Source organism: Cyprinodon variegatus, unplaced genomic scaffold, assembly GCF_000732505.1.
Source record: "Cyprinodon variegatus isolate N-32 unplaced genomic scaffold, C_variegatus-1.0 Scaffold1006, whole genome shotgun sequence".
Classification (NCBI taxonomy): Eukaryota; Metazoa; Chordata; class Actinopteri; order Cyprinodontiformes; family Cyprinodontidae; genus Cyprinodon; species Cyprinodon variegatus.
The window spans coordinates 80,829-92,291 of NW_015151459.1; the positions used below are offsets into that span (position 1 = coordinate 80,829).

Below are 11,463 nucleotides of genomic sequence, written 5' to 3' on the forward strand. Positions count from 1 at the left end.
AGCCGCTGCTTTCACAGAGTGTCCCGTGCGTCAGATGCTCCTTAGGCGCTGCTTCGGCTGCTCAAAACGCGCTGCAGGACCTATTGATGCGCCTTGATGTGCGTCAACCATCGACTTTCTATGTAAACTAGCTGCTTCTGCTGCTTTAGGTGTGAACGTAAGCATAAGTGACAGCTAATAGTATGAAGAAAAAAAAAAGTGAATTTCTACTAACATAATCAAAGGACTATGGGTGGAATCCTTTTGAGAACAAACAGAAAAATAAAACAATTATAGACCTGCAATCAGAAAGAAACTATATTTCTTTTTTCTTGGTAAACTGACAACATCTACAAATGAGCTAAACCCCATTTAGAAACGATTGGATGGAAAAATATTCGATCTAACATCAGCCAAATTAAATTATAGATTGAAGGAGCAAATACAATTTAAAAAATTTTTTTTTTTCCTGTACTGAAAATTCAATTTAATTTAAAACATTCTTTTCATCTTGAAGAGAAATTAAAATGTTGAAACCATCGTGTTTTTTAATGAGTTGCTGTAGATCTCAATTACTTTAAAAAAGGGAATTGTAAAAGTTTTAATACAGTGCTTTATATGTTGCAGTGTTTTTCATCTTAAGTCTGCATACATGTGTCTCTTATAATAAGCAGAGAATAAAATAAGTTTCTAATTTTTATCATTTTATTCTTATATCTTAAACTAAATGTCTATGAATCTCATTTGAAACCAAAAAAAAAAACTGCTTTCTGAAATGAAATTATTATTTTTTTTTTATTTATTTATTTATTGGATTAGGGCAAAATAAACAGCCTCTAATCCTCCTGCAGTGGGGTGGAAGATGGTATCAATAAAAAAATCTATAAATCCGTCCATTCATAGATTTTTAAATCCATCCTCACATGTTCTCAGTCTTCTGTGCGTCCCACTCCCGTCTCCACTGGCCCGTGGCGTTACGGTGCCGTGCTAATCTCTCCTCATCAATCTGCTCACGCTCTTTCTTCCAGCGAAGGTACTCCGCTCTCTCGCGACCCGTCATCGACATCGTCATGTCCACAGAGCCGCCCTTTGGACCCGGGCGACGACTCTGGACAGACCAGCAGCATTGAAGCTTTATGATATATGACATGCTTATTGTTTGATCCCACATATTGATTAAAAAAAAAAACTCACAGTCCACTCTCTCTCCAGTTCAGATCCTGTTTTCACGTTTTCAAAGTCCAGCCCTCCCCAGTTCCGTACGTGTCTCCTGCTGCCTTCTTTCCGGTCCGTATCTGGAGTGGGACCAGAACGCCTGGGGTCGTCCAAAAAGTTACGGATTGGTTTATCTCCATCCGGCTGAAGAGACAAATTACAAACCAAACACTGAAAACTGTAACATAGTTAATACGGTAAAAACCAGGAGAAAGAACCCAGTAGCTCAGGTACCCTCTGTCCTCTCTCATACTCCGCTATCCTCTCCATTTCCTCGTTCATCATCTCTATGTTCTGTCGCCTCTTCTCCTCCCATTCCTGTCCAAAAAAACAAACAAACAAACATCACGTCAGTCCTTTGGCAGATTGTTTTTATTCAGAGAGGAGAATCGTAGATTGGAGGTTGAATAGATTCATGGATATCTCTGTAAACTTGGCTTAGAATAAAGATGATATATTCAGTTTCGCACTAAACATGTTTCAGTGCAAAACCAGCACCAGTAAAGGGATTAAATAAAATGAAGAATATGAGAATAAATCCAGAGTCTAAATATCAAATGGGCTTTAAAAAATAGTTGGGGAATGAACACTTTTGAGCACAATCTTCAGCTAACAAACTGAAAATAACCCTTATTCATATGCACATAGTAGGTTACCTAATGCAGGGGGAATATGGGCCCCAACATGTACTTTGTATTCCTCCATGTTAGGAAACAGATGATTTATAGAACCCTGCACTGCAGAGAAATAATTGATCAGAGCACAGCACCACTGAACACCCTGCCCTTAGCACTAGGCCACCAATTACTCTCATGGGTAAAAATATTTAACATATGGCATCAATAATTAACCTGTATATTAACATTTGGAGACGGTAGCATCATGATAACAATAAAAATGTGTATGAAAAAATGATTTTTTCTTTACAGTATTTCTGTACGGCTGCGGCTGCATGCCAAAGCAATCATAGCTGCACAAATACTGCTGCTGAAAACCATACCAATTTAAAATAGGCTTCTTCGGGACAACAGTTACATGAAGATGTCAGTTTTAGGAGGGTTTGAAGTTTTTAAAACATAAGTGATTGGTATTTAACATTTTGGCGGTAAGTCTAAATTCTTATGATGAAATTGATCATGCCAATGACAAATGATACGTACGAAAGCCCAGAGCGGTCGTGTCCCTATGATTTTCACAGTGGTTTTCTTGAGAAAACAAGTTAACTTTCTCATTATCTAAAGACAACGGAAGACGTTTTTTTTTTTATTGATTACAAGATGATCATTTTCTCATTAGAAAGTTGTTTTCTCATCATAACGAGATGATTGGTGTGTGTTAAAACTGATTACATCCATCAATACCACAACAGCCGGGAGATTTTTAAGTATAAATCATGGCAGCCTATGTGTAATTCTGTAAATAATCCCGTGTTTAACTTTTATGTAACAAGACAACGTTGTTGGTTTGATGATTTGCTTCCACTTCTGATTCATAATGCAAATAAAACCTTTGCCTCCGGTGCCTTATGGCCGGGTGTTTTCTAAACAGCCCCAGTGTTACGCCTGTAACAGGTAGAAGATGCATTAATCCCCAAAAAGAGTCCAGATTCAAGATTTTCACAAAAAAAAAACAGTCAGATTTGTTTCTACGGTATTCCATTAAATCCAATCATCCAACACGGCCTGACAATGAGAGAAAAGACAAAGGAAACAAAAAAAAGCTGATGCGCAGTCGCGGTACTGCAACAGCACAACTACAGGCACCGCAGTCATGGATGGACTGGTACTCCAGGGCTGTTGGCCAGCTTCATTCATTACTAAAACAAATTAATCATCTCGTTATCTTGAGAAATCAGTAATTGTTTTCTCGTGATAACGAGATAATTATCTCGTTATCACGAGAAAACAATTAAGGGTTTAACCTTGATAATGAGATAGTTATGTCATTATCTCGAGAAGGCAAAGGAAAGAAAAAAAAAGTAGAGTATGTCCGCTCTCGGCTTCTGTAGATACAGAACTAAACTCCCTGCTAAAATGATTTACAACATGAGCCGTTTTCCTCAGTAACTGGCATGAGGCGGGAAAAAAAAATCATCTCAGAGGTAAATATGATCCAACTGCAGTAAATGATGCTTGTTTAATAGCACAGGTGGAGCTATGAAAGGCACTGATTTATGCACAGCTCTAATATTATAGTTCTGTTGTCAGTATTAGAAATAGAGCTTTAACTTCTATTTATAGAGAAAGTTAAACTCTTAAAGACGACATTGAATGCCTTGTTGCTATATTTATTTATTTATTCACCATATTCAACAGAAGGAATTCCGTTATAATGAAAGTTCATGCTTTATTGAAGTAGTTTTAAAAAGAAGTTTATTTTAAATTATTTCGTGTTTATAAAAGCTACATGCTTATAACCTTCATCCAATCTGATGGTTAAATAACCTAAATAAAGGAAACATTTTTAAAAGAAAAAAAAAAACTGATGCTCAATAATCTAAATGCTAAAAAAGGTTTTTGAATAGAAAGGTTGTTTATTTAGTTTCATATGACTTTTCATTTAAACATGACTTTTAATAATTTGATTGAAAATCTTAAGTTTTCTCTACATTGACCAATAGATCAGTATCTTAAATGTAATTATTAGTTATAAGCCATAGCATTTACATTATTTTTCATCCCATATTTTCTTGTATTGGTGCATCCCTAGAAAAATGCTATAAACTAACTTTGTGCAAGTAGATCATCCTTTCTCACCTTGGACTTCCTGTCAATTCCACCTGGCGTACCTTCTCCTCCTCCCCCGCCTCCTCCTCCTCCTCCACCACCACCTCCTCCTCCTCCTCTTCCTCCTCTTCTTCCTCCTCTGCGTCCAGGGCCTCCAGAGTCACCAGGCTCTGCCTCTCTGGGGGTCCTGGGCTCCCATTCTCTCCTTTCTTGGCGCCCTCCTCTCTGACCACCTCGGCCAACTCTTCCAGACCCCGTCCTCCTGGGTGGGCTGTGGCCGTCGCTGGGACCTTTAGGAGTATCGTTCTCCTCTGATTTCTTCCGGCCACGAGGCGTGTTGGGTTTCCAGTCATTTACAACTCTCTTTTCCTGTCACAAACAAACATCGAGAAGGAAACAGTTTAAAAAGAGAACAGCTGTATCCAGCCTTTAAGAATTAGACAACTTTTATTAAGTTTTAACTGGATTGTGTGATTAGGGAAAGGAATTACAGCTTGGTTAAAAATCTGTTATTTATTTATTTTTTTTTTGCATAAATATCCAATTTAATAGTGAACTTTCAGCAGAAAGTGTGTATTGCTTTGAAAACTAGAAGGAACATTTTTTTTATTCCACAGGTCAAAGACATTAACAGTCATTCAGCCCTGGCTGGTCCTGTAAGATATTTACAGAGCAGATACTCAACATTAGTCTATCACAGGGGTCTGGGGACAGAGCCTGCCTAAAAATAATAAAGACCTGTAAATTAATTTAATATATAAAAAAATGGTTAAAAATATTATGATTCTTGGTACTAGTTCTGCTCTGATTTAGGATTCAACACACCTATGAGCTCCGCCTTGTTTCCTATCAGAATTAATCAGATCCACGTGCGTAATAATAATACATTTTATTTGTAACGCACTTTATATTTGAATTTAAATCTATGCTACAGTTCAAAAAGGGAAAATTAAAACAAAGGTTAAAAGACGATAACATTAAAAACAGAGTAAAAGACAATCATTAAAATCAATACATTTGAAGGCATACGTAGCCTATTAAAAAAAATCTAAAAATCAGCAATTTAAAGCGTACCGAACTATATAACCAGCTCTCACCAGTGCCAGATTATTCCTGTACCCATCTGCCGAATTCTGACTCATGATTATCTGAGCCTCTTCTGAACCCTATCAGACCTGTCATAGTGGGTTTTTAGATCTCTGACCAGTTTTCTGGTTTCACTCTCCGGTCTCTCGTAGATTGTCTCTGGATCTTGGCCTATCTGGCTCTGTGGACCTGCTCTCGCATCACGTACTCTAGTTTGTTCCCTTGATTATTCTGCTCGTTTCTGCTCTCACAGATCTGACCCGCTGCATTCCCCTGGACCAGTGAGTAACTGTCAAAGAAGGATTCATCTAAATTAACCTGGACGGATTCAGGAATCCTCAGCGGTTCGTCAGTGATGCCACACGCCAAACAGCATCCTCAGAAACTCTCAAAGTTTGTCCCCAAACTCAGAGAAGAAGTTCCAGTTGCTGACTCAGGTGAATCCCTGCCCGACCTGCGGCAGTTTCACATTCCAACAAACTGTTAAAACTTCTCTTTGTTGTTATGGCTGAATTCAGTGTCTTCGGTTTTCTGGTCATTACAAGAAAAGCTGTTCTAAAATTAGAAGTTTCTAATTATATTTGTGTAGAATCTACACAAGAGAATCACACTGAGAATAAAAGCAATTCTCATTTTTTGTCTGAAAACAGAAATATACTCACACACCCAGCTCAGATGAATCTAATATGATAAAGGCCATAAACAGGAAGGGGGGCAAAAACTCAGCAGGAGCTAAAGTGGATTTCCAAGAATAAGTTAGGATCAGTAAGAAGATGGTTCAGCTTTTTAATCTAGTTTCTTTTAACCACCTGACTCCACAGGAGGGACCTGAACCAACAGGTGTTTTGTTATGTCTGTCAGCCGATTGGATTTAGTGGTTTGATTTGAACCAAATTTAATTTTCACAATTTAATAAAGTTATTTCAATCTGAAAAACTCAGCTGGAGAGAAAAGACAATTATTATGAAGAAATGTTTTGATACAATTACATTAGTCTTTGGCGCTCAGACCTCGGTGGGAAACATAGCGCGGATTTTTGATTGATATGTATGAACAGGAGTAAAGAACATGGCCGTTTCCCCCCCAGGCCTGAAACTGATGATTGAGTGGAGATAGATGAAGCTGACAGTCTGTAGACTGCTAGTTAGCGAGACGGTACGCTGAGCTTTATGGGGAGATCCAGTAGATTGACTGAGCTGATACTAGAGCTTCACTCAGAGACCTAGAAGATAGAAGTCTAGTTGGATAACACAAGTTGAGAGAACCTGTCCATGATGAGCAAGCATGGAGCGACAGTGGAGAGGAAAAACTCCCCATTGAGAACAAACCTCTGGCAGAACCAGGCTCAACGTGGAGGTCTTCTACCAGACCGGTTGAAATGAGATGTGGAATGCAATAAGAGTCCTGGAGTAATGACACGCTGATGAAGTTTTAGCTACAATGGTGGAGGAGGGGCTGGAGGGGGTTGAAACAGGGTCATCTGAATGAAGTCAGACAGTGCTACCACCACCTGCGCTACCACCGCTTGGGCACTAGGAGCAGACAAGTTGCCGATTGGGGGCCTTTTAAAATGAACTTAGCTGATTGGCTTTTGTGGAAGCGTGGTTCAAACCTGATTAGCTAAGTTGAGGGTGAGTATTGAGTTTATTCAGTTGAACCTCCTCCTAGTCTCCATGTTAAAAAAAAAGCTTTGAAACTATCCATCCATCCATCCATTATCTGACACGCTTGTTCCAATTGGGGTCGCGAGGGGTGCTGGTGCCTATCTCCAGATGTCAATGGGCGAGAGGTGGGGTACACCCTGAACAGGTTGCCAGTCCATCGCAGGGCAACACAGGACATGCAGTGGGAGGAAGTCGGAGTACGCGGAGAGAACCCACGCATGCTCAGGAAGAATATGCAAAATCCATGCAGGAAGACCCTGGGCCGGGAATCGAACCCAGAACCCACTTGCTGCAAGGCAGCAGTGCTACCCACTGCGCAACTGAGCAGCCAAACTTTGAAACTAGAAAAATTATAATATCCAAGTTGTTCCGTTTAGTCACTAGCATGACGCTAACAACTGTTGCTAATTATCGGTTTCCAAAAATTTAGGACGGGATCCTCAAATAAGGAGTCACTGAGAAGAGCATTTCAACAAAAAACACGTGAAGAAAAGAAGAGTTTCGGGTTAGACTTTAGAGTCGTAGGGAAGCGGCTGTTCCAACCGTTTCATTTCCGAGTTCACCAGAGTGATACGTGACTTTACGAGAGTGGATAAAGTGAATGTGATTGGTCATTTATCGAGGGGGCAGGGTTGTTGTGCGGAAAGTTCGCAAGCAAGTTTGGGTGTGGCCGGTTTGTGGGAAGCATCTTGCTAACCAGTTAGCAACTTAGTGCTAGTAGGTTCCCAATGGGAAATTCCATTGGGACCAAGTAGCACTAAATTGCTAACCAGTTAGCAACTTAGTGCTAGTAGGTTCCCAATGGGAAATTCCATTGGGACCAAGTAGCACTTAATTGGTGACTTAGAAACGACACTGTCAAGGAACGCTATGGACAGTGAGTGAGTGAAAATCAACATGAGCTGATTTTCAGTAGTTAGATAAGTTGCAAGATGGGAACCTGCATGTTTGGATGCACTTAGCGCCAAACGTCTCTCTGAAAGATGTAAAACTGCATCTCACCGCTGATGGCTTGGAAAGATCCACAGTGACTGTAAAGTTTTCCTTCTCCTTCTCCGCCCGCAGCCTGTCCGTCTCTGGCTCATGCGTTCGGGGTCTCCGGGGCGTCGTCACGGCGATACCTTCCTGCTCTGCCTTCTTCTTGTCTTCCTCGATTTCCTGTTGGAACAGAGACAACGAATAAGCCAGACCATATTAATGTAACCCCCCCTAAAAGAAGATCAAATAAACCTCTTCCTAATTTCACGGACTGCAGCATTTTAAGGCAGGCAGAGACAAACTTTCTGCAGGTTTTCGTGAGTCATATTAAGGATGATTAAGGACCTTTTTTTTTTTTTTTTAAACAAACTTACAAAATAATATTTTTTGCACAAAGTCAATAACAGTCTGAATAATTAGATTTTTTTAAGCACCCTTATGTAAATCCTGCGTTTTAATTCTATGCCTACTCAGAATATACATACATAATGGTATATATATATATATATATATATATATATATATATATATATATATATATATATATATATATATACCATTAATTAATTAGCAGCAGATAATGTAAAAAGAGAGCCTTTATTTTAAATGCTTCGACAGATAACCTTAGCAGAGGAAGCTGTATATTATTTTGCAGTGGGCATAGATACATTTTTTTAATCTAGATTAATCCCACTGTAATTTTGGAATATTCTAGATTAAAATCGCTCATTTGAATACTGCCAACGGCATTCATGATATGAGTTGCTAACTACAGAATTGAAAAGAAACAGTTTATTTCTTTATGTTTGCAAAATCACATTTAATTTCGTCTTCTTACAAAGTTATAAACATCTTTTTTGCACATTTTTTAATGTGCTTCTGTTGCAAAAAAGAGAGTGACCCACTTCCAATTATAGATGTCCCACTTTAACTATATAGTGTCTTCAAAAAATTGACACACGTCGTCTCGATCAACTTCTCATCTTTCGCAGCTTTCTCCACATGTTTTCTCCTCATGATAGTTCGCTTTGCAGGTAGTCGGTAAGATGGGTCACCTGCGGCCGCCTTGGCAACGCAGGCAGCTTGTGGCTATCCACTGAGCGAGGAGATTGGTCAGCTTGGCGCTTATAGCTGCATCCATGTCAGCACGCCACGTTCATTGTGGTAATTTTACAGTACGCCTACACAGGTTAGAAGACTGATTCGTTCTCGCCCCCAGATATACATCTGTGCTAAAATATCAAGGTAAAAGTCATCATTAGTAAAGACTCAGCTCCCAACTGTGAGAATAGATTAACGGCGATCATTTTTTTAAATTGCCCGATAAGAGTGTGCCATTAACGCCAATAACGGCCCACCACTAATATTATTTAAAACTTCATTTTATAAATGTATATGTTTAAAACCCTGCATAGGGTAAAATCACATTAAATCAAACTCCCATACCTGGTGCCTCTTAACCAGAGCTTCATTCTTCTTTCTCAGAGCTTCGATTCGTTTGTCCAATTCTGCATCTTTCTCCTCCTTGGTTTTAAGATCCACCGCCGTAGACTGAGATGCAGAAAGGGAGACAAGCACAAGAATGAGGAGGGTAGTCACCTCCAGATGAGGTATTAGGATAAAACTTCAGTCTACTTAAAAACAGTCTGAAGGGAGAAATGATGACGCATCATATCCGTGTTCACAGCAGAACTTGGATTCTCTTAAAACTGCAGGTTAGCATCAATACTGCTACTTTCTGCTCCTTACTTACCATAGCTGATTTGAACTTGTCTTCAATTACAGGTTAAAAATATGGTTCTCCTGTGCAAAAAAGAAAATACGTTTTTTTAACAGTTCTTTCCAACAGTTACCATTTATTGTCAACTGTTCTGTCCCCAAACCTGTAATCATACTAGAATAAAACAGCACAAACAAAACTTGATGATGAACAAATCATGGAGGGTTTTATGACGCTCTATAAAGAGATCAGGTTTTTTTCTGTCAGATTATTTCTATTCACCTTTAAGCTCTGACCCGATAGTTCTGATTTTTATCTATTCTGCCTTTTTTACCTCCAAGAAAATGATGTGTTACTGATCTCATAACTGTAATGGTAAAGACAGCTAACATTTATGCATCAAAACAATGTTGTATTTTACAGTTTGATTTATTTATAGAGTGAAAATGCATTTAACACAAAACAGAAACAATAGAGATCCTGACAGATAATGAAACCCACTAATGAGGATGTGACAATCCTCAGAGCCAAAGCCTGAAAGGTGGTCCAATAAAACAAACAGCAATCCCTTAAAGAGTCTGCAGTTGTCCTGACATCGCTTATTATTTAGACAAAGAGGCTTCAGAGAAGACAAATGTGTAAAAAAAAATTTAAAATTTCATAAAAAAAACTTTAAGTCGCCTTAATACATTCATTATAACTCAATATTAGAAATATAAGTGCTGCTCACTACTAAAAAAACAAAATTAAAAACCTAAAGTTCAAAGAAAAAAAAACCCAAGAAAAAAAAAAGAGATCAGCAATGATCACTGAGATGCAAAAGTTTCTTTCAAACCAAACAAGCTGTGAAGGATGGAGGGGATGATGTGGAATTGTTTTGTTTAGTCTTTTTGTTTGTTTTTTAAACTTTGAACATGCAAAATAAAGTATAATGCTAAAATGTGGCCAACTGTCCCCAACCACAGCAACACATCTACAACAGCATGGAGACTAAAGTAAATAATCAATGTGTAGCAAAGGCCCAGTCAAAGTTCAGACATCAAATTTACTGAAATGGAGAAAAATAATGTCAGCAAACCCTGATGAGAGCAAGAAACATTAGAAAATAAAGTGGATTTAACTATTTACATTAGAAAATAAAGTGTATGTAACTATTTCAAAGGCTGATGAAGTAAAAAACTCAGAGTAATTGAAGCTAGATTTTTTTCTGAAGACATCAGGAGAGTGTGGATAGATGGTAGATAGAAATAGAGCTAGATTTCATCCAGGTGTAGCATCACAATCCACATGAATAAATCCTTCATGCGCTGCCAAAGCTTCTAAGCGTCTTAGAGATTCGCAACACAACAACAACTAAGCCTCACAAAGACTGGGCCTCATTAAACCAAGCCTTTACTGTTAATATTTACTAACAGTATTCTGTTAGATTTGTTGAAGTGCTGCCTGCTGCATGTCATTCAGCCACCATCAGCCATGTCTAACTGGTTTCAAACCGCCAAACCTGAAATAAACACCACGGATCGGTCTGAGAGCAACAAAATCCCAGAGAGTTCGCGTTTATGTCGTTATGAGTTAAAGTGTATTCATGTTACCTTTTTAAAGGGCGCAAGAAGCAGCTAACTGCTCCTCAGAGTGTCCTCATTATTGGTTTGCTGCTAGCTAAGCTAACTTCCTGCCAAATAAAGACCCGTTTGGCGGATTTAAAGGGACAGTGTTCTTTTCTTTGACGCCAAAAGCGGTTATCACGAAGAACACCCCAAAAGTTGGCCTCTTTGACATTGATCTAAAAATGGTAGAAAACAAATATTTTCTTAAAATGGAAAATATAGATATATATATATTTGGTTTCAACTAACTGTAATGATATATACTGGCCACCAGAGGGCGGGAGCGGTCCGATTCTAAAGTTGATTTGATCATTTATTTTAGATAAAAGGTGCCGCCCAAACTGTTACAGGTGTGCAAACTCAGGAAAAGGATTACTTCACCCAAACTCTGTCCAGACCCTGGCTTTAAAACATATTTTAAGAATAAAAATAATAACCTGTATCCAATGGATGACTGTATAACATTCGGTAGGGTAAAAGACATGATT

General features: G+C 38.6%; 1 protein-coding gene across 2 annotated transcripts in view; it reads right to left on the minus strand.

Moving 5' to 3' along the window:
• Nucleotides 1-11,060, minus strand: part of ccdc9 (coiled-coil domain containing 9) — a 35,020-nt gene extending 23,960 nt beyond the window's left edge. For both annotated transcript variants that reach the window (XM_015399391.1, XM_015399390.1), the window contains exons 1-8: nt 10,961-11,060; nt 9,402-9,451; nt 9,095-9,199; nt 7,673-7,828; nt 3,951-4,289; nt 1,429-1,512; nt 1,174-1,338; nt 903-1,087 (exon numbers count right to left, since the gene is read on the minus strand). In XM_015399391.1, the coding sequence (XP_015254877.1) occupies nt 903-1,087; nt 1,174-1,338; nt 1,429-1,512; nt 3,951-4,289; nt 7,673-7,828; nt 9,095-9,199; nt 9,402-9,404 (1,037 nt within the window). In that variant the 5' untranslated portion in view covers nt 9,405-9,451; nt 10,961-11,060. The remainder of the gene's footprint in view (nt 1-902; nt 1,088-1,173; nt 1,339-1,428; nt 1,513-3,950; nt 4,290-7,672; nt 7,829-9,094; nt 9,200-9,401; nt 9,452-10,960) is intronic.
• Between the last annotated feature and the right edge of the window lie 403 nt (nt 11,061-11,463).